Source organism: Alternaria arbusti, assembly GCF_024043155.1.
Source record: "Alternaria arbusti strain BMP 1465 chromosome Unknown scaffold_18, whole genome shotgun sequence".
Taxonomy (NCBI): Eukaryota; Fungi; Ascomycota; class Dothideomycetes; order Pleosporales; family Pleosporaceae; genus Alternaria; species Alternaria arbusti.
Genome location: NW_026249958.1, coordinates 72712 through 94092, shown reverse-complemented (window position 1 = coordinate 94092; position 21381 = coordinate 72712). Strand labels below are relative to the sequence as shown.

General features: G+C 54.0%; 9 protein-coding genes across 9 annotated transcripts; 3 read left to right on the top strand and 6 right to left on the bottom strand.

Annotated features, from left to right (window-relative positions):
- Positions 1-516: 516 nt before the first annotated feature.
- J4E86_009645 (uncharacterized protein) lies at positions 517-1317 on the bottom strand (the record flags this gene model as incomplete). Its single annotated transcript, XM_051450148.1, has 1 exon — positions 517-1317. The coding sequence occupies one exon, from the start codon at positions 1315-1317 to the stop codon at positions 517-519; it is 801 nt and encodes a 266-aa protein (XP_051298536.1).
- Positions 1318-1916: 599 nt separating this feature from the next.
- J4E86_009644 (uncharacterized protein) lies at positions 1917-3572 on the bottom strand (the record flags this gene model as incomplete). Its single annotated transcript, XM_051450147.1, has 3 exons — positions 1917-2026; positions 2076-2925; positions 3018-3572. The coding sequence occupies 3 exons, from the start codon at positions 3570-3572 to the stop codon at positions 1917-1919; spliced, it is 1515 nt and encodes a 504-aa protein (XP_051298535.1).
- A 431-nt stretch (positions 3573-4003) lies between these two features.
- Positions 4004-5480, top strand: J4E86_009643 (uncharacterized protein; the record flags this gene model as incomplete). Its single annotated transcript, XM_051450146.1, has 3 exons — positions 4004-4236; positions 4284-4678; positions 4732-5480. 3 exons carry the CDS (start codon positions 4004-4006, stop codon positions 5478-5480), a joined length of 1377 nt encoding a protein of 458 aa, XP_051298534.1.
- A 3703-nt stretch (positions 5481-9183) lies between these two features.
- On the bottom strand, positions 9184-10522 carry J4E86_009642 (uncharacterized protein; the record flags this gene model as incomplete). Its single annotated transcript, XM_051450145.1, has 2 exons — positions 9184-9849; positions 9905-10522. 2 exons carry the CDS (start codon positions 10520-10522, stop codon positions 9184-9186), a joined length of 1284 nt encoding a protein of 427 aa, XP_051298533.1.
- Positions 10523-12709: 2187 nt separating this feature from the next.
- Positions 12710-15219, bottom strand: J4E86_009641 (uncharacterized protein; the record flags this gene model as incomplete). Its single annotated transcript, XM_051450144.1, has 2 exons — positions 12710-14994; positions 15048-15219. 2 exons carry the CDS (start codon positions 15217-15219, stop codon positions 12710-12712), a joined length of 2457 nt encoding a protein of 818 aa, XP_051298532.1.
- Positions 15220-17478: 2259 nt separating this feature from the next.
- On the top strand, positions 17479-18427 carry J4E86_009640 (uncharacterized protein; the record flags this gene model as incomplete). Its single annotated transcript, XM_051450143.1, has 2 exons — positions 17479-17801; positions 17857-18427. 2 exons carry the CDS (start codon positions 17479-17481, stop codon positions 18425-18427), a joined length of 894 nt encoding a protein of 297 aa, XP_051298531.1.
- Positions 18428-18525: 98 nt separating this feature from the next.
- J4E86_009639 (uncharacterized protein) lies at positions 18526-19045 on the bottom strand (the record flags this gene model as incomplete). Its single annotated transcript, XM_051450142.1, has 3 exons — positions 18526-18810; positions 18865-18947; positions 19006-19045. 3 exons carry the CDS (start codon positions 19043-19045, stop codon positions 18526-18528), a joined length of 408 nt encoding a protein of 135 aa, XP_051298530.1.
- Positions 19046-19295: 250 nt separating this feature from the next.
- On the bottom strand, positions 19296-20165 carry J4E86_009638 (uncharacterized protein; the record flags this gene model as incomplete). The annotated part of the gene is made up of 4 exons (XM_051450141.1): positions 19296-19519; positions 19577-19763; positions 19809-20088; positions 20134-20165. 4 exons carry the CDS (start codon positions 20163-20165, stop codon positions 19296-19298), a joined length of 723 nt encoding a protein of 240 aa, XP_051298529.1.
- A 193-nt stretch (positions 20166-20358) lies between these two features.
- Positions 20359-21279, top strand: J4E86_009637 (uncharacterized protein; the record flags this gene model as incomplete). The annotated part of the gene is made up of 3 exons (XM_051450140.1): positions 20359-20442; positions 20486-20504; positions 20552-21279. 3 exons carry the CDS (start codon positions 20359-20361, stop codon positions 21277-21279), a joined length of 831 nt encoding a protein of 276 aa, XP_051298528.1.
- Positions 21280-21381: the final 102 nt, after the last annotated feature.

The following is a 21381-nucleotide window of genomic DNA, read 5'->3' as shown; positions in this document are numbered from 1 at the left end:
TGATGTCCTCTCTAGGGTTTTGTCTAAGAAGACCGTGTCCAGTGTAGGCCGCTTAAAATGATTGCTAAGGGTGTCGTTCTTCTTTACGTCGAAATTCCGGAAAGCCGACATCTCAAGAATGCTGCCAGTACTCAACCGATAGGCTTACCCTGTTGTTGAGAGGAATCAGGGGAGTTGAAGTTTACCGAAAAGCTTGACAAGGCAGTAGTCAAATATCCGCTCACGGAATGCAAACTCCCTTTGGATGTCCGTTAGGACAGACGCGCGGTTCCTCGAAAAAGCTTCTGGATGTGGAATCGCGAAGGCCAGGCGCCTTATCTTCCCAGCCTCGAACTGCAGCCAAGCTAACGGGATCTCCTGCTCGAATCGTTTCTTTCTGAATGTCCATAGAACCTTATGCTCGATCTCATTCTCTTTGATGTAGATCATGTATGCCCTGGCCGCAACCGTGCCCATGACCAACAGGATTTTGGACGTGGACATTCGGATGAACACCTGGGCGGCAGTGGCCCAGTATTATCGAAGATCGGCAGGAAGCTGGCGGAGGAGACTGAGGGAGCTGTCACCCCCAGGCACGGTCTTGCGATTCAACCGCCGGGGAAAAACGTCCACATGAAACATCGAATGCTCCCTGATATCAGCGACGTGGAAACCCATCTTTGAGTACAAAAGCCACATGGACTGGTTGGACATATCGTCGTTGGTCCCATAAGCCAAGTGCACAGTGGAGTTGACGTCAGCAGTCGGATAGGAGGACAACACCATGAGAGAGTCGTCGGGGCTCCCACAGGGTTTGACTAACAACCTCTCTGACATATCAAGCCATGCAAAGTCATCCGTGGAGTCGACCTGGTCAGGAGGGTGAAGGGCTTTCTCCGCATCGGTAGCTTGGCCCCAATGTGCATCCATTGACGCGTTTGTGTGTGGCCATGTTGTTGGATGCTTCTCGCGCACTGAGATGGTGAGCGGCGGCGATTTAGGCAGGTGGTCACGAGCTGACTGGTAGAAGTCCGCCATGGCACTGGTTGCAAGGGCGGGATAGCCGCGTTCTACCATCCTTACGACCTCCTCGCTGGTCAGCGTGGTATCCGTCAATTCTTGGTCTGTAAAGGGTAAGTAAACCCATAGCTCCCGTTCCGCTCTGGCAGCTTCTGGGTCTTCAGCAACGGCATCGTCGATGACGGGTGGCTCTGCTCCAGCATTATAGACATCCCATCCACATAGTTCATTGCTTGGGCGCTGTGTTTCCCTGGAGTCTTCTGCATCCGAACTAACTGTAGCCTTAGCTAACCTCTTTCTTTTGCCCTGCGTAACCATAGCTCTGGTAGCTCTGGCGACGGGCAAGTAGGATGCGCAGGTACGACTGGGGAGTAAGGCGGTTTGGACCGAGGCCGATGTGACAATACATAGCAGCTTCAACCGGGTCAGTTGCTGCGGCAGCTGATGAAGACGCAGGCGGCGGCGGCTTGGACTGAGGCAGATGTAAGTAAAGACAGCAGCTTCGACTGGTGCGGTACAGCATTGACAACGGCAGACGTGGGTGCACGATATTAGTGTAAGCATAGCTGCTATTCTTCTTTTTATTCCAACGATGACTGAAATGAAAAGTCCCACCATGACATGGCTGATGAATCGGTGATGGATAGCCGTGGGTATCTAAACGTGAAATGACCTGGACGCAGCGTAATAGCCATGCGTCGTATGTCGTATGGTGTTATCCTGATGCCTAAACGCCGAAAATTCCATATGCAAAATCTCCCTCCCTCATCCCATAATTGCTCCGTTATGCAACGCGTTTTGGCTTACTAACAGACCTTTGCCGATCCGCCTACCACCAACGCCGTAGATATCTCATCCAGAAGACCAAGTCGAGCCCTGACATGTCGAATTTGACAATGCAGGAAACGTTTGACTCGCTAGTTATCTTGAGCGGTCTCAATCTGGGCATATTCCTGCCAGTGGCCATCAGCGGCCTTCTTCCAGGTACGAATGCTAGCGTCATCTCCAGTAGTGACGAGAAGATCACCTGTGATAATTGTTAGTTGTGAGGTGCATGTTCGTCCGGTGTGACTTACCCATCTGCGAGAACGCGACACGCCAAACCGCTCCGTGATGATTGGTAAGCTCATCGGTCATCTCTACCTTCTGCTTGATGCGACCAGGATACTGCTCGTTCTCAATCGAAGTGTCGGGGGCCTTGGAAGCTCCAGCCAGTCCAGCTCCAATACCAGATGGGGCGTTCTGTCGATGGCCTCGCGGAGAGACTGAAAGCGGAGCGGAAGACGACGCTTCTCCAGATGCAGCGTTCCTATCTTCGGTCTGTGTTCGAAGCTCATAGATGCGAATAGCGCCGTCTTTGCTAGCTGTGGCCAAGATGTCGTAACCTCGCATAGAACCATTTGCCCAGGCTAGGTCTCGGATGATCTGACGAGCACCCTCCAGCTTCGCAACTTGGAAGAAGCGCTTGGCCTTGTCGGTGCGGAAGACGAGGACGTCTTTCATGGCAGCAACAGCGAGGGATAGCGACTTGCGGTCAAGGCCAGCGGTGATGGCGGTCCAACAGGGTAGCTTCTCTTTGTGAAAGACGACCTTGAAGCCTACCTCCTCTTGGCGCTCGGGAGGGTTGTTCTCGGAGACCCAGCGCTCTGCCAGGATAGTCCATTCATGGAGGTTGTTCTGATCCTGGGGCTCATAGACAGTGAGATAGCCGTCGCGGGTGATGAGCGCGAGCCAGGTCTCCTGCATGATGTTCTTGAAGTCCAAAGACATGAACGGCGCGTTGGTCAACGAAGGGAGTACGTAGACCAGCTTGAAGCGGTTGCCAGACATGGCCACCTCGGTGACGTCCTCTTGCCAGATCTTGCAGCGACCATCTTCACCAATACTACCAACAACCTCGCCCATGAAGGGGCCGTTCCACTTGACCTGTACATGAAGTTAGCGACGGGTCACAAAGGTGGCAAAATGGCATGCAGGTGACCGAAAGAAGATTTGCGGCTGAAGATTAGATAACTTACATCGACAATCTCGGCATCGTGAGCTTTCCAGCTCTCGACCAGGGTCCACGAATCGTCCTTCTTGTCCCAGACCTTGACGCGGTGATCTGAGCTTGCCGTGACCATGCGCGTGCCGAAGTAGTTGAAGTCGACAGCGAGTACGAGGTCCTGGTGGCCATGCGAGAAGGTCTGGAAGCTTCGCTCTGCAGCCATCTCAGCGTAGGCGCGATGCGCACACACAAAGGCCACCTCTAGTTGGTCGATGACGCGCTGCTCGACGCTGCCGGTGCTGCCGTCGGCGCAAGGCTCCTGAATCAGGGGAGCGATTAGATCCACGTGCTCGATCTCGTCTTCGAAAGCGGCGGCGATATTGAGATGCGGTCTCCGTGCAGGCGACCGTGCTTCCTCCTTGGTGGGGCCCAGCGAGGACGAATCGCTGACTGCAGCAGAGGGCAGACGCGACGCTGTCAAGTGCTGGAGGAAACTTCGCGACGCGAGATGACTGCTCACCGCATTCAGACCGTCCAGGAGCTCATCAGCCTTGGCCGAGCGGCTGGCTTGGTTGTGGTCCGCCATGTTGATGCCAATGTTCGTGGGTCTATCGTTTCGGGTTAGCAGAGCAGGAAGAAGCCGAAACAACACCTTGCCAGAATCTCTACTCACCAAACACCGCAACCACGACCTCGTGCAGATTGTGCTGCTCTGTTCGTCTCTCGCTCACTCTGCGAGCTTGTTGGTTTCGTTGCTGGAGTCGTGGATCTGTTCACAATCTTTATCTGTCAGTCTCAAGTCCACTTCGAACGATTCACGCAAAGTCACGCTCCGGGTTCAGACAAAGAGGTGGCGATTCGGCAAAACGGCAGGTCGTGACGGTGTTGCTGTGGGGAGGTTGCGCAACCGTTGTTGATATCGTCGCGACAGCAAACGGCCGGGCGGAGTCAACAGCTACAGGCGTCCACGTGCCAAGATCCGCCGTCACCTCGACATCAGACACTATCACTGTCACCATGGCGAGCGCGCTGTCATCAACAGAATCACTTTCACTGCTCTCCTTGTCGCTCGCATGTGTCGGTGTGCTGGCCAACACGCTTCACGGTGACGGTGAGCCGCTTGTTGCGTCGATAGCGCTCAGTGGTCTGGCTTTTGCATTCTGTTATGCTTTGATACGATGGCTTGGAGATGCCTTTGCGAAGCAGGGCTTCAAAGGGAAGGATCTATGTAAGCTGAAGCAGATTGAAATGTAAGTGTCAAGTACTGCACATGATGATAATCGACTAATGACGACAGCCCAGAGATGATGGGCGCGGTGTGTGCTATGGTGTACCTTTTCATCTTGATCTTTTTCATACCATGGCCGTTTTACAAGGACATTGTAGTCGCAACATCAGGCGGCGGTAACCGGGACACGATCAAGGAACTGGAGCTGATCGAGACCGGGAGGCTACTACACAGATTTCCTCACAACAAGCTTGCGTCCTATCTGTCCGCCATACTTTCTCTCCAGTCGATCGTACTGCTCGGTATTGGTGACGACCTATTCGACATAAGATGGCGACACAAGGTGCTCATTCCAGCCTTTGCAGTTATTCCCATGCTCGTGGTCTACTTTGTCGACTTTGGTGTCACGCAGATGGTCGTCCCACTACCACTCAGGCCTTACCTTGGCGAGCTCTTTGACCTGGGTATGTACTTGCATTGAGAGCTGTTTCTGAATTGCCCATTAACGTACGTTCAGGCTGGCTTTACTACGTCTACATGGCGCTGATGTCCATCTTCTCCTCGAATAGCATTAACATCTTGGCGGGCATCAACGGCATCGAGGTGGCCCAGTCTATAGTCATTGCAGTCCTGATTGTCGGCAATGATATGCTGTATCTCTCACCATTTACGACGTACCCACATCCAGCGACGGATTCGCATCTGTTTTCGCTGTATCTGCTGCTACCGTTTATCGGTGTCTCGATGGCCTTACTGATGCACAACTGGTATCCAGCAAAGGTGTTTGTGGGCGACACTTACTGTTACTTTGCAGGCATGGTCTTCGCCGTAGTAGCCATCCTCGGTCACTTCAGCAAAACGCTCATGTTGCTACTCCTACCGCAAGCGTTCAACTTTGTCTACTCGGCACCCCAACTGTTCCACATCGTACCATGTCCCCGACATCGGCTTCCGCACTTCAACGCACGGACAGGTTTACTGGAGCCCTCGCGCGTCGAATTCACCAAACCACTACGACGACCGATAGCGGAGAGCCTCAAGGTGCTGCACCGGCTTCGGATGCTCGATGTTGAGACGGATGGGAAAGGGCAGGTGGTCTCGTCGAGCAACTTTACACTAATCAACTTGTGGTTAGTATGGTTCGGTCCCATGCGGGAGGACCGCTTAGCTATGGGTTTGCTCGCGTTCCAGTTCGCGATTGGACTTGTAGGACTATTCGTGCGGCATCGTATGGCATTGCTTATCTTTACAGCGGACAACTTGTAGATGTGTGGGTAGGCATATAGACCGGTGGGTGTACTATAGTATCGTGGAACATGTAGATTACTGGGAGGATGGCTGGAGCGCATATGCTACAAGGGACCTGCCGGGAGTTTCGGCGTATTGTATTCACCCCGCGTTGATAGAAGCGATACTGGGTGGGAATAGCGATACAGTCGAAGGATCGCGGTCGGACGAGGTAGCTCGCTTGCTTATCAACGGCTATTGTTTTCTTCTTCAAACACAGCAAATTGCTTCTGCACTTGAGCTACTGTCATGTCCATTCCAGCCTCACGGAGCGTGGGTGAACATGTGGGCTGGCCAGGGCCTCGTCAGCTGTCGTCGCAACATGCTCGTCCAGTGTCAAATCGGAACGTTGGTAGACTTGCTGACGCTGCAGACGGCGGCCGGGAGGCGGTGCAGTGGGGCAGGCGCAGTGCGGGGCAGGAGCGACAGCGACCTCTCGACACGTGAATGTCGTCATTGGTTGCGGAAACAGTACCTAGAGGAGCGCTCGCAGCGCCAGAGGCGATGCGCGACAAGGTTGCCTGCATGTTATATCGCTCAAGAGCGCTATCACCGCCTGGCACCTACCAGATGTGAAGTATCGCAGCCCGACAGCGGTGGAGGCCGAGGCGGACCGTCATCATTCGCGGCGTGATTGGCGGCTGTGCCCCTCTTACCATCGACTCCGAACATCGGCCGGCATCTTTTTGTGCCTCGTTCGCCTTCCATGGATTTGAGTTCCACACGCGCCTCATTTAAGCCGATACCTGCCCTGGCCGAGCACGTCTCACTTTCTTGATCTCCAACTCTATTTTCCTGCACCTACTTTGGACTTGTTGTGCAACTTCTACCTCACATATCCAATATGCCGTCTGCTGTGAAACCGCCGCAGACCCTGTACGACAAGGTCTTCGAGGACCACATCGTCGAAGAGAAGGAAGATGGCACAATTCTGCTATATATTGGTATGACATGCGCTGTGTAGCCATTATTTCTTACTGACAGCTGCACAGACAGGCATCTTGTCCATGAAGTGACATCACCAGTAGGCAGACCTCCGAATCCGTCCTGCCTTTCCACAGACTCACACAACTACAGCAAGCTTTTGAAGGCCTCCGAAATGCCGGCCGCCGAGTGCGAAGACCGGACTGCACCCTCGCGACAGTCGACCACGTATGTGTTGCATCTTGCAGAATCCAGCAGCAGCTAACGGTAGCAGAACATCCCCACCGCGTCGCGGAAAAACCTCACTACGACCGAGAAATTCATCGAAGAGACCGACTCGCGGTTACAATGCATGACCCTCGAGGAGAACGTCAAGGCCTTCGACCTCACTTACTTCGGCCTCGACGACAAGAGGCAGGGTATTGTGCACATCATCGGACCCGAACAGGGCTTCACGCTCCCCGGTACCACCGTCGTATGCGGTGACAGCCACACATCCACACATGGCGCTTTCGGTGCCCTGGCCTTTGGTATCGGTACCAGCGAGGTCGAACACGTTCTGGCCACACAGACCATCATCACACAACGGAGCAAGAACATGAAAGTCCAGGTTGAGGGCGAGCTAGGACCTGGCGTTGGCAGCAAGGACATCATCCTGCACGTCATCGGCAAGATTGGCACGGCCGGAGGAACAGGTGCCGTCATTGAATTCTGCGGCTCGGCTATCCGCGGCTTGAGCATGGAGGCGCGCATGTCGATATGCAACATGTCAATCGAGGGCGGCGCAAGAGCCGGTATGATCGCGCCTGATCAAATTACCATCGACTATCTCAAGGGAAAGCCTCTAGCACCCAAGGTTGACAGCCCGGAGTGGAAGAAGGCATGCAGTTACTGGCTGGGTCTCAAGTCAGATGAGGGCGCCAAATACGACATTGAGGTTCTGATCGACGCAAAGGACATTGCCCCGACTGTCTCCTGGGGGACTTCACCTCAGGATGTCATCCCGATTACCGGTGTAGTACCTGGACCTGACGACTTCCAAGACGAGGTCAAGAAGCTGGCATGCGAACGCGCTCTGAAGTACATGGGTCTGACTGCCGGCACCCCAATGCAGGAGATCCCACTTGACAAGATTTTCATCGGATCTTGCACAAACGCCCGCATTGAGGACCTGCGCTCAGCTGCTCAAATCGTTGAGGGCAAGAAGGTGGCTTCCAACATTAAGCGGGCCATGATTGTGCCCGGTTCTGGCCTGGTCAAGAAGCAGGCTGAGGCAGAAGGTCTTGACAAGATCTTCAGTGATGCCGGATTTGAGTGGAGAGAAGCTGGATGCTCGATGTGCTTGGGCATGAACCCCGACATTCTTTCTCCCGGTGAGCGATGTGCTTCGACCTCGAACAGAAACTTCGAGGGCCGACAAGGTGCTGGTGGCCGAACCCATCTCATGTCACCCGCGATGGCTGCTGCCGCTGCCATTGTAGGAAACCTGGCGGATGTACGGAAACTTGCGCCACAAACGTCTGGACAAGCCAAGGGCTCACCGAAGATTGAGTTGGACGCGCAAGTCGAGCCTCCTAGCAGCGACGAAGAGCTTGAAAAGATCATGGATCTTCCTAGCTCCGGACCTCAACACACTAGCTCAAATACTGGAAGTACAGGCGGTGCCTCAGCCGGCATGCCTAAGTTCGAGACCCTCCGCGGAATCGCAGCACCTATGGACGTAGCGAACATTGATACCGATGCTATCATCCCCAAGCAGTTCCTCAAGACCATCAAGCGCTCTGGTCTTGGTAGTGCTCTCTTCCACGCATGGCGCTTCGAGGCCGGTAGTAACAAAGAGGACCCATCTTTCGTACTGAACAAGGAACCTTACCGCAACTCAAAGATCCTAGTCTGCACTGGTCCCAACTTTGGCTGCGGCTCAAGTCGTGAACACGCACCCTGGGCGCTCCTCGACTTCGGCATCAAGTGTATCATCGCCCCCTCCTTTGGCGATATCTTCTTCAACAACACGTTCAAGAACGGTATGCTCCCCATCCGAATTACCGACACCACTGTCCTACAACGCGTCGCCGACGAGGCGAACGCTGGCAAGGAGATTGAGGTCGACCTCCCCAACCAAGTCATCCGCTCTGCCGACGGAACCGAACTTGCCAAGTTTGACGTCGAGGAGTTCAGGAAACACTGTCTTGTCAACGGACTGGATGATATTGGTCTGACCATGGCCAACGTTGACAAGATTGAGAAGCACGAGCAGAAGCGCACAGCTGTCTGGCCTTGGCTGGATGGAAGTGGCTTCCTGAAGAGACATGGACGCGGACCAGTCAAGGTACAGGCTCAACCTGTGCCAAAGACCAATCGAGGAGAGGAGATCACCGAACCACTGGAGTGGTAGAAGGTATATTACGAGGGTAAAAGTCGGACTTTAGTCAATCTCTTTGGAGTTTTGTATAATCTGGCGAGCGGCTGCTCTGCGGACTTTGGATTAGGGTGTTTATGTTGGGACCAAGATATCATGTGAAATGAAATGCCATATATGAATGATCTAGTTTTCGCACCTGACTGCACTGCGCCTGAGCAATGCTTTGATTTGTTCTTTTGCTCGAGTTGGTATGCGCGAAACCAGCTTTTGAGGTATATCGCACTTCGCAGACCATGCATAACGCATCAACGCCAGAACACCCAAGACCCCAAGATAGAGTTCCGTCTCGTATCGATACAAATCTCCCTTTGAACAAGGCGCATGAGACATTGTGTCTTACCGCCCCTGCTGCCCAGCCAGTCCCGGTCCGTCTCTCGTCCAGCCACTCTTTCGCATGCCCTCTTCAATCCTGCCCCAGATCCTCTCCACAACCTCTCTGTCCCTCCATCTGCCCTTTTCACTGCCTGTCCATTTATCCACACCCACGGGTAGCACACCCCTGCCCAATTGCTTCACCGTCTCTGGCGGCTCTTCAGAACTCCAGCCGACGAATATGCCCGGGTAGTTTGCAAACAACTCTGCGGGCTGTGTGTATTTGTAGCTCTTGAACTGCCAGAGCTGGCCAGTAGTAAAGATGGCGACCACACGGCCCCAGTATGTGGGCTTGAAACTGGCGGTGGAATCGACGCAGATGAAAGTCAGGGGTTGTGAGGAGATGGACGGGAGGAGACGTTGGATTTGTATCATGTTCGCGGAGGCGGATGTGCTGGACGAGTCTGTGGTGTTTGGTGGGACAAAGACACCGTCGCTGAGGAATGTCTTTGCGTTCGAGGTGCGCAGGAGGGAGGAGGCGGATGGGGAGAGGAGGATGATGGGTTGTAGACGGCGTTGAGGTCGTTTCTGGAGATTGGCAACAAGGGCGGGCTGGGGTGCGGGTAGCTTGTTGGCATCGGGGCGTGAGCGGAGGAATGTGCTGGCGATCTTGCGGTAAGGCGAGAAGTCCTGCAAAGTGTCAGTCTGTGGCAGTAAGAGGATCAGAGAGCTGGTTGACACGTACGACGTTCTTGGAGCCCCTCAACACGCTGTTGTGGTCTCCCATCTTCCTCTCTCCGTCGTAGATCTGCAGTAACCGCGCATCCACCATCTTGCCTGCTGATCCTACTTTGGCACCCCTTCCTCCATCGACGGGGACGCCCTTGCCGCCTGCAATAGCCGCGGCATCGCCGGCGGCAGCACTGAGCGCGCCCCCATCTATAGCAGCGATGCTATCACTGCTCTCCGTCTCTCCACTCAACCAAGCGATGAGCTCAATCTTCTGCGCAAAGGTGAGATTCTGCACGCTGCCTCCCGCGCCGCTCGGCAGCTCCTCGTTGAGCGTCTGGACAGCGGCGAAGTAGTCGGTGACGGAGGCGTCCTTGTTCAGCCACGCGAAGTAGCAGCTGCGCAAGTCAACCGCCTTGCCGTCTGGCGCAAACCGCGTCGGCGTGCTCAGCGCAAACACTCGGTGGTCGCCCGAATCAGTATTGAAGGAGACATGTGTTGCGACGGCGAGATCCGCGACGGTATCGGCGGGTGTGGGTTCGGCGCTCGTGGTCAGGATGGGTGTTGCGCTGGCCTTGATGCTCAGGCGGAGGTTGTAGAGCGCATCTGCGACTTCGGCTTCTGCTGCGGCCATTCTGGGGCGATTGGCGCGTCGTGCGCGTGCGGGAGAGGTTGAGGACTGGGGGGTTGCGGTTCTTTGGCGTTGAAGGTGAAGCTTGATGCAGGTCGCGACTATGCGATTGTACTTTTGGGGAAGGATGCCGGGGTTTCTCCGATTGGAACGTGCCTCGGGCTTCCAACGCCTGCTTCGCCCTCGCCAACAACATCTCTCACACTCGGGCCACATTATCGCATCATTCCCTCTAATACTACTGCTTACGGATCACAAGGGGATCGATAACGAAACTCGTGAAGACGAAGCCTTTGCTCAATTGTGAGTTGGAGCAGACGCATGCGGACAATGACTTGCACGCGCAAATAAAGCCCACTCTAAAGACGACGTTGATGTTGGCTCAGACCCTCTGTAAGTGATGAGAACTGCTTTTACCTCCAGGGTAAGGCATGTTCTGCATTACAATCAATACGAACTGAACGTCTCCATTACGCAACCTTGAGGGCATGCTTGAGAAGCAACATTGCATTAGGACGGAAAGATGAAAGTAATTTGTACTCATCATTACAGGATATTTACGTGTATGCAATAGAATCCGCTATCGCCGTCATCTATCATCCGCCGCCCATAAATTCATCACTTCCCTAACCCCTTCACCGAAGATTCCCGAGTTTCTACTGCACCAACACGCCGAAGTGACATTGACACCGACACATAATCGGGCAACCTTTCGTTAATGCACAAGGCAGCGCGAGTTGGATTCCCAGAAACTCATCGCCGTTCCCGAGCCTCCACTGCAGTAAGGTGCGCCGTGACGGTGACCGCCAGCCATCTCAGAACCCGAAGTCGCTGGAGTGACATCGTGCCGACACATGTTCGGGTGACCTTCCATTAAGGCACAAGGCCATGCTGCTCACGTCTGAGGGGCCGTTGGTCGGACGGGCGACTGCAGCTAGGGCTGATGGAACTCGGTGAGTACATGAAGAAGATGAGAACTTGATCTGCATGTTGTCAGTGAGGTACATTGGAGCGAAGGGAAGCTAACTTACATTTTGCTGCTAGCTACGGGCGAAGTTCGAGTGAGTGCAGGTGATGACCGTGAATGTCGAAAGTGATGTCGACGGAGATAAGGAAGTGATGTCGACCAAAATGTGGTGGATATCCGCAGGCGATATTTGCAGGTAGAAAGCTGCTGTTATTGAGATCTTGTTGATTGAGTGGCGATGTCGGCGAAAGACGACGATGGTGATCTGTTGCTCGCTGGTTTGGAAGTTGTCGTAGTGCTCGCTCGCGGTTGATGAGAGCTGGACTCACTTCGAAACGTTAGCAACACAAAACGGGGGAAGGAGCTGATATACTTGTAGCTGCTGACGCTGCGATTGCAATATCATCCCGGGGTGAGCAAGGGGAGTACCGCTTAAGCTTGCGCAGCAGTAGCGACGTGAGGGCTAGGTGCGGTCATGGTGTTGAGGGATCTTGACAAAACAAAAGTGTTTCTGAACTCGAGGAATTGGAGAGCGTGTGATAGAAGTGATGGGGACTAGGCGGGCAGCGTTGTTTACATAGCCAACTCAGCAGCGCTCGCTTTGCTGTCACATGTCATCCAGAATAGACCCTGATTGCCCAGGTGTCGTAAACCGCGCACGCGAAAAGTGGGGCTTACGGTAGTGCTCGCAATTCCCAGACAGGTCTTCATAGTAAATAGGTGAGTTCGGGTCTTCGTCTGGCCTGCCGACGACAGCCGCTGGGACCTCGTAGGAAGGGTTGCCTAACACTAGCGTTCGAGCTCAAATTAGATTGCGTCATAACTTCGTCTTCTTGGTGTGGTGAAGGTGAAGGCGAAGGTGAAGGTGAGGGTCGATAAGGCACTTGTGCTTGCATACTAATGTACGACTACCTATCCATACATTTGCTGACTGTATACACTGTAACAAGAAACTTACTCTTATAGCTGTAGAGAACCGCGACAATCCACTAAACTCTGCATGACGGATGTGTAGTGAAAGACTGAAGCCCATGTCTACGCCAGAGTGCAGCACACTCATCGAGCAAAAGGTTGCTGAGTCACTTTTGGGGTACAAGTCATACGATCAGTATGAAAACATATGCAGTGTTCAAAGGCAAATGTCAGAGGTGAAAGTTATACATTATCATAACTATATCATTAAAGTAAAGGTAGATGCTAATCTCTTCTTTTGGAGTAGCTATCTACTGTCCAACAACGGTGAAGCTGTCCTGGACCTTCAGGTCTCGGCTGCTCAGTCCGACCCAGATCGTGAACTCGCCCTCGGGAATGACCCACTGCTGGCTGACAATGTCCCAGTAGCTCAGATCCCTGCGCTGAAGCTCGAAGCTGACGGTCTCCTTGTCGCCCTTCTCAAGGTATACCTTCTCGAAGCCACGGAGCTGGCGGATAGGTGTACCGGCTGGGGCGGAAGAGGGAAGGCCGACGTAGAGCTGGGGAACGGTGGCACCGGCACAGTCACCGGTGTTGGCAACGGAGACAGTGACGTTGTAGAGAGACTCCCACAGAGCGGGGTTACCGCCGGGCTGGATGGGCAGCTGCTCGGGCATGGATGTGATGTTGTGCTCCAGAGGGGAAGACTCAATGTCGGAGATCTCAAATGTGGTGTATGAGAGACCGAAACCGAACTCGTAACGGACAGACATGTTCTGGAGGTCGAAGTGGCGGTAGTCAATCTCGAGCTTCTCGTCGAACCAGCTCTGCCAGTCGGCAAATCCGGTGGTGTTGATGGCGGTAGTGGGAGGCGCATTCCAGTCATCACCGTTCTCGGCAATGGTGTAAGGAAGGTGACCAGAGGGGTTTACGTGTCCGTACAGGATGTCAACGAGCGAGTTTCCAGACTCTTGGCCGGGGAAATGGGCAGCAAGGATAGCGGTAACGTTGGGGTGGTCAGCCCATGGCAAAGTGTTGACACCGGCAGAGTGGGTAACAACGACAGTGTTGTTGCAGTAAGACGCGACAGACTCGACAACATCATCACCCTCCCAGTCAGATCCCAGGTGGGCACGGTCATCGCCTTCCTCAGCCCAAGTCTTGAGCATAACAATGCAGACTTCGGGGACAGCGCGGGGAATGACAAGGGTGCTGACGTTGTTGGCGATGATGTGAGTGTTGTTGAGGAAGAACTGAGTGATACCGCCATCCGCGGCGACACGGTTCTGGATGGCACGGAGAGGGGTGACCATGTAGGTGAACTGGCCGGTACCTGAGCCACCGCCAGCGAGAATGCTACCGTATTCGTAGTTCTGCTGGTTGATGACAGAGCTGCGTGCTGGGTCGCCTGCGTCGTTACCGAAGATAGCGACGTTCTGGGGAGCCTTGAGAGGCAGAGTGCGGTCGACGTTCTTGAGGAGGACGCTGCCAGCGGCACCATGGCGGCGGATAAGCTCGCCGTGGTTGCCACGGACATCACGGCTGACTTCGCCGGTGAGATTGTACTCGCGGGACCATGTGCTACGGGGCGAGAAGGTGTTCAGATCAGCGCCTGAGGGGTCAGCCGAGGGGAAGTCCTGGTCTTGGCCGAGTTGGAAGTAAGGGGTCATGATACGCATGACCATGTCGTCGATGCGGGAAACATCAACGGTGCCGTTGTTGACAGCAGCAGTGACGTTGCCGCCAAAGTATGAAGGGAGGCCAAAGTTCAAACCGTAGGCACCAAGTCCACCGGGCATGTTCATGTCCAGACCGGCCTCGATAGAGGCAACACCAGAGTGAGTGGCACCCCAGTCAGACATGATGTAGCCCTGGAAGCCAAGCTCAGTCTTGAGCAGACCGTTCTGCGAGGCGGAGTTCTGGCATCCGTAAGAGCCGTTGATGCGCTGGTAAGAGCACATGAAGCTGGCAGCGCGGGCCTTGGCAGCATTGGCGAAAGGCCACATGTAAAGCTCGTGCATGGTGCGGTCATCGATGTTGGAAGAGAGAGCTGCCGTAGTCTGCTCGGTGTTGTCGTTCTCGTCTTCGTAGAGCGGGTTTCGCATGATCTCTTGCTCATTGCCAATCCAGTGCTTTGCGCAGGCTTGCACACCGGCATCCTGGATTCCGTTGATGGTCTCCTCCATTGCCACACCACTGAGGTAAGGGTCAGAGGAGAATCCCTCCCAGTTACGGCCTGCATAGGCGGAACGTCCGAGAGGACCAGCGACGGGACCCAAGAAGACCTGGGAGCCCTTGGCCTTGAACTCGGCGCCCATGGCATGACCACGCTCGTACATGATGTCCTTGTCCCATGTGGCTCCGGCAGAGACACCAGCGGAGAAAACGCTGGCGTAGTCTGCAACACGAATTCCAAGAGGACCATCCTGAAGACACAGACCGGGGAAACCAAGACGAGGGATAGCAACAATGTTGCCAACGCAAGGTCCGGCTTGGCCAGTGACCATGTCAGCCTTCTCCTCGAGCGTGAGCTGGGCTACGAAAGCTTTCGCCTTCTCAAGACCCATCTCCCAGCCACCAGCGCCGGTGATGTTTGCTGTAGAGCATTAGATTGGTTACGAGCGAGGTTGGTGATGTAGGATAACTTACGCGACGGGTAGACAGCTGGTGAGGAGCCATACTCGGTCAAGATGGTGGTGTTGAGCGGCTGTACGTATTCAAACGCATCTTCATCGCGGCCACCGCCTTCGAAGTTCTGAGCATTGACTGCTGCCAGGAGGACAGAGCCCGAAAGTACGGCCGAGACAAGGGAAGGTGCCATGATTCTGGATTGTCGAGGGTGAATCGAGTGCCTGGATGACCATCATCGTTGTGCACAGCAGCACTTATATACTGCTCTTCTCTCGGCGCATACTCGTCCGCCCGGTGGCAGTCCTCGTCCCGATCAAAAGGCTAGAAGCCGATGTGGCAGCCACCACCATGTCCCGAAGTTTGCCCGTGCGGGTTGCGGAGTCTCCACACCTCCGTACCATACCAGTGTTGTCCTGGTATTAAGGCGCACGACGTCATCTCAAGGCTGCGTAGCGGTTGCCAAGCGGGCGGTCGGACGTGTGCATGCGCGTCGGCAGATGGTTGTGGAGTAGAAAACGAAGAGGTCGGAGCCGGGAACATTGACTCGCGATGATTTGCGGGGATCGTGAGGTTGGCTCATGACTCGCGACTGAGAGTCGCCTTGCATTGCTGCTGCAGTCGAACTGGCAGGGTTAGCTTCCTGGGGACGAATCCTGGATGATGCTGCTACTGTGTACATCCACGTGCCGTGAACCACAGCTTTGGTACTGGCAGTTTGATCGAAGAACGTTCCACGAAACAATCTCCGCAGAATACCGGTACACCTTCCATCACGACTCGCGCATATGGGGAAGTGCGCGAAATACGACAGTACACGACTAAGCTCCACGCCTCCAAGCTTGTCTGTTTATCCTAAAGCGGGGCGAGATCTTGGGTATTGTGTGTTGCCGACGAAAAGTCCCGAGAGGCATCGGTAGGCATCGTCACGAGGCTCATGGGTAACAGAAATTTTCGGTGCATGGAGCAAGCGTCGGACCCAGTGGAGGTATTCGGTAGGCGCTAAGCCAGCAGAAGGAATGCACCCTTGGGAACCCCAGCATCGTGACATGGCGATCGCTCCGGAGCTCCACAAGTCACTTCCCCGCAAACGTCCTGGGCCGAAGTTGAGCCTCAAGTCGGGCTTAGATCGTCAGGTCGAGTTGTTGACATGATAAAAAACCTCGCATCGCGGTTGCCGAGAGCCGTTCATAGGTGCGGATGCTGCATCGAAATTGCCCAGGTCTACGGGTGTGTCCATGTAGGGTGCACTACATACGTAACAGTGCAGGAGTTGATGACCCAGCGGGAGGCTCTGGGCCTAGAATACGAAGTACAGACTGGTTGAGTGTGTATGAAGCTGGGCTCCGAGTACCAGGATGAGAACGTGACTTGGATTCGTAAGTATGCGCAGATGGATAACCGGGCATCCATACAGGGAATGTCCTTCCCCCTGTGCAAGCCCTTCAGCAGCGACACGAACTGATCAGGGCTTGCACTCATGACTTCTCGGTGATTTACGAGATTTGACATTCGATAGCTTTGTACCTGACAGTTGCTGGTACCCAGGTTCTGTTCTCGAGCTGTGCTCAGTCAAGAGTGTCTCCACTTAGCAGAAAGTAGCAAAGGTTAACCTTGTACAAGGCCGTAGTGTAGCTGCGACATCACTATGGAAGGACAGGGGACCTCTGGCTTTCACGAATGTTTGTTCGACTTTGCCTTGCATCTGCATGTCTTTCGTCCCTGACGGCATGCTTCTCTTCCACCCAGGTACAGGGTAGACTTCGGATTTCCAAACAGGTCGATCAACTACAACGATCGGAACAATACCTTCTCAATGTGTCTGGGTCAAAAACAGCTATACGGGAAACTGGAGTAGAGAACGGAAAGGAGTTGTCTCATACTCAGTTCGTTACGCGAAAGTCGCTGCTATCGTCGTCTGGATTGATGATGTGTGATGGGCGAGACGTCTCGACTAATCTGGAAGCGAAGGTGAGGGCTATATTGCTCTTGATAATGTTGGGTCTGCTCACAAAGATTCAAAGACTCAATGCCGGTTTGCGGATGGTATAGAAGCACGTCGATTGCTCCAGCCGTCTTCGGAACTGAAAGGTTGAATACATGCGCCTGAATATAGCTAGGAACAAGACTGAACGTCAAGCACTGTCGGAATTATACCGCAACACTCGCAGGAACGATCAATGTGTAATGCGTGAGAGGCGCACCAGGTCTTCATCGTGCCGGCAGACTCGTGTTCTCTGGTTGAGTGTTTGATGTCGCGCCAGGAATGACGATGGACCAGATCAAGAGCTGTGCCGTCGCGGTGCCTCGGCTAACTGCGGTCTATCAGCGATGAGGTCGCCAAACATGCCGCGCACAACGTCGACGCTCCAGCTCCAGACTTGAATATCTCTGGGCGGAAAGACTACGGAACCATCGCAGTCGCACAAAAAACATCCTAAATACGATCGAAATGCCCCTCCTCCGCCTCAACCCCCGCGTCCTACACCGCGCCGTTGGAATTCGCGGCTATGCGACTGCCCAAGCCCCGGCTATAAACGTCACAAACGTCCCAGCACCACACTGCGGAAGCATACGAATACTCTCGCTCAACCGGCCCGCGGCACGCAATGCGATATCACGGCAACTGCTCACAGAGCTGACGCAACAAGTGAGCAGCCTACACAATGAGGGGGACCAGGGATCAACGCGGGCGTTGATTTTGGCGAGCGATATAGAGACAAGTTTCTGCGCGGGCGCGGACCTCAAGGAGAGGGCTACGTTTACCCAGGAAGAGTATGTCTAGTATCATAACGGTCACATGAGACGAGCGACAGCTAACGGATGGCAGCACATCCAACTTCTTAACCACACTACGAGGAACATTCGCGTCGATATCGCAATTACCCATCCCCACAATCTCTGCTTTGGCAGCACCGGCTTTCGGCGGCGGCCTCGAGCTAGCCCTTACCACACACATGCGTGTCTTCGCGTCCACCACGACCGTCGCCCTCCCCGAGACGCGTCTTGCCATCCTTCCTGGCGCGGGAGGAACATATCGTCTGCCCGCTTTGATCGGCCTCTCGCGCGCACGAGACATGATCTTGACAGGCCGCCGTGTTGCCGCGCCAGAAGCCTACTTCCTGGGGCTGTGCGACCGGTTAGTAGAGATCACGGCAGAGGATGTGCAACAAGAAGGGGCTGCGCGGAAGAAGGTCCTGAACGAAGCGATTAGACTAGCAAGGGAGATATGTGAAGGTGGACCGATAGCGATCAAGGCCGCGCTTCAGGCGGTTGAGGGATGCGCGTTGGGCGAGAAGGCTGAGAATGCTGCATACGAGCTTGTGGTCAGGACAAATGATAGGGACGAGGCGCTTGTCGCGTTCAAGGAGAAGAGAAAGCCCGTGTTCAAGGGAGAATAATCGAATGTTAGTGGCGCTGGTCAAGTGCTGAGATATGCGCCTCTGGCCTGAGTCAACATGCTTCATTGATGCCCTGTACGAGTGCTATACACGCTGCTTCACATCTTGCTCTTGATCTCCTCCAGCAGCTTGCTCAATTCGCTCTTGTCCGCTTCCTTAGTTGGCCACTCAATCCCGAGACCCTCCTGTTGGTTCGGCTTTGGAATCAGGTGGAAGTGTACGTGATCCACGAGCTGGTGGGCAATCCTTCCATTGTTCTGTAGGATGTTGTAGTCTTGGATGTTCTGCGCGATAGCAATTCGCTTCGTGACGGAGAGGACTTCGGCGAGCTGGTCGTCGGGAATGTCGTGGAGCTTTGCGCCGTGGTATTTGGGGATGATGAGCTAGGCGGCACATTAGTCTTGGCTGGTCGATACTGGAGGAACTGGAAAGCATACAGAGTGGCCTTTGCTCAAAGGACCGATGTCAAGGAAAGCAAGTGTCTTCTCGCTCTCGAAGATCTTCATCGAAGGGATCTCGCCTGATCTTTCTGTTAGCCATTGTCGATTGAGAGGATAGCCAAGCTAAGAGGTTGTTACCCTTGATGATCTTGCAGAAGATGCATGCAGCGGAGGACATTGTGGTACTCGTGAAATGGATAGTTGGTTGGTTGGTACGGGTCTGGTCGGTGAATGAAGATGACGCAGCGAGCTTATGCTTGAGAACGAAGTGGGGTTGACCGAGGGACATGTGGGGTAGCTGTTTGGCGGGACGGTTCCGCCGTGCTTCGCATGTATATTCCAATCACGATCGTATGCTCATGAACACTACTGCACTGGTTGTAGAAGCATTCATCCTCTCAAGTATAGCTACCCCATGTTCTCGCGGGTCATGACTTTGCCCACTTCCACGATGGGCACTCAAAGTTCGCATAGCATCTGAACTCGTTGCTCAGTCCTTTGGCGTGCTTGATCTCGTAATCAGTCGTCTTGGTTCCTACTTTCCCGTACAGTTTGTCTGTGACCAGGCTTTCCATACGCTCGCCAGTGCAGACAATGAGACGCAGAGAATCTTGCGTCCATGACTTAGCTAACCATCGCACGGTCAAGGCAGCTACGACGTGTTAGCGACATCGAACCTACGGTTGTTGGAGACATATCATGAAAGTACCTTTAGTTTGACAATCTTGACTTAGAAATGGCGGGTCGCAAATGATGACATCGAACGAGGCCTTCATCTCAGCTGGTAGTTGCATCGCCTTCTCGAAGTCGTAGCGCACGAACTCCTTGAAGACGGCAAAGCGCTCGTCAAATTCCAGCAATTTAATCTGCGGCCGGCACTTGACTTCACCCGAATTCTAACAAGGTCAGTTTTTCTCGTCTTGCGCTTCCAGAGTACTCACCAGTAGATTTTTCAGCTGGATGAAAGCACTCGGAGCAGACACGACTGCTATCCTTGTCTCATCTGTCGCACCATCCAGAAGCTGTCGCGCAAGCACCATAGCGGTCTCGTCGCTATACCAAAATTGACTTGCATTCCAGTCTTCCGTGAAGGCGTCCATGGACAACTTCCCTTCAAAATCATCTTCGGCTTGGCCTTTTAGTTCCTCAAACTGCTTTTGTCGTGCATCCCGCTCGCCATAAAATTCTTTCAGCGCGGCAAGAGCATCGCCGGAGAGCTGTCTTCATTTGTTAGCATTTGGGCTGCGATCAGCTAGTAAGACTTACGGTATCTCATCGTCGTCTGCTATCGACGCCATGTTGAGTTTGGCCCAAGGCAGGTTGCCGCACAGTGTACCTGAAAAGTGATAGTTTGGTTGAGTCGTATCCCACTATCGATAACAGTGTGCCTCGGCTGTGCTGGTCCAGCTGTAACCTGAGGTCAGAGCGACCATGCGCCCGCGATTGCGATGGCCGTCAGCTACCTCTAGCACACGCGCACTATACTCAAAGATGGCAGAATCTTTGGTATCGCTTCCAGAGGTTGAGCAGATCAGCGATCGGGTTATCAGGATCCTCGGCGGCAACCCCAGCAAGGTGAGCGCCGTTATCATCTAAGGAACGGCGCGATCTGACAAAGCTTAAGTTCACGCTGCAAGGTACATGCGGTAACAATCTTACGGTTAACATGTTCTGAGTAAACTAGGCACGAACACGTACATAGTTGGTCGTGGCGCATCACGACTGCTCATTGACACTGGCGAAGGCAAACCGCAGTGGATAGCGACGATCAAGTCGCTCCTTTCAAAGGAGAACATCGCCATCGATAAAGTGCTATTGACGCACTGGCACCACGATCATATCCAAGGCGTCCCCGACCTACTCGCGCACTCTCCCGAGACGAAGATCTACAAGAACGATCCGCACGACGACTGGCTTGCGATAAGTGATGGGCAGAAGTTTGAGACGGAAGGCGCGACCCTACGTGCCTTCTTCTGCCCGGGACATACCACAGACCACACGGCTTTCGTGTTGGAGGAAGAAGATGCCATGTTCACGGCGGACAACGTATTGGGTCAGGGCACAGCCGTATTCGAAGATCTGGCAGCGTACATGAAGAGCCTCGACGCCATGTCGACGCAGTTCAGGGGTCGCGCATATCCCGGTCATGGGCCTGTCATCGAAGATGGTCCATCAAAAATCACTGAGTATATAAAACATCGCAAGCAGCGTGAGAAACAGGTGTTGGATGTACTTGCGGAGAGTCAAGGCATGGGTTCTATGGATATTGTAAAAGTAATCTACAAGGAGTATCCAGAGAACCTTTGGGAACCGGCAGAGAGGGGTATTTGCCAGATTCTCGACAAGCTGAAGCAGGAAGGCAAGGTGGGCGGTGACAAACTGTGGGTACTTAGTGGGAAGAGTAGTCTTTAGATGTTCCAATGACACATAGTTTGACATGGCTAAATTCTAATAAGCGCCCAAGTGACTTAACTGCGCCCCACCACGCCCAAGTTCATGTACGATGACCCAAAT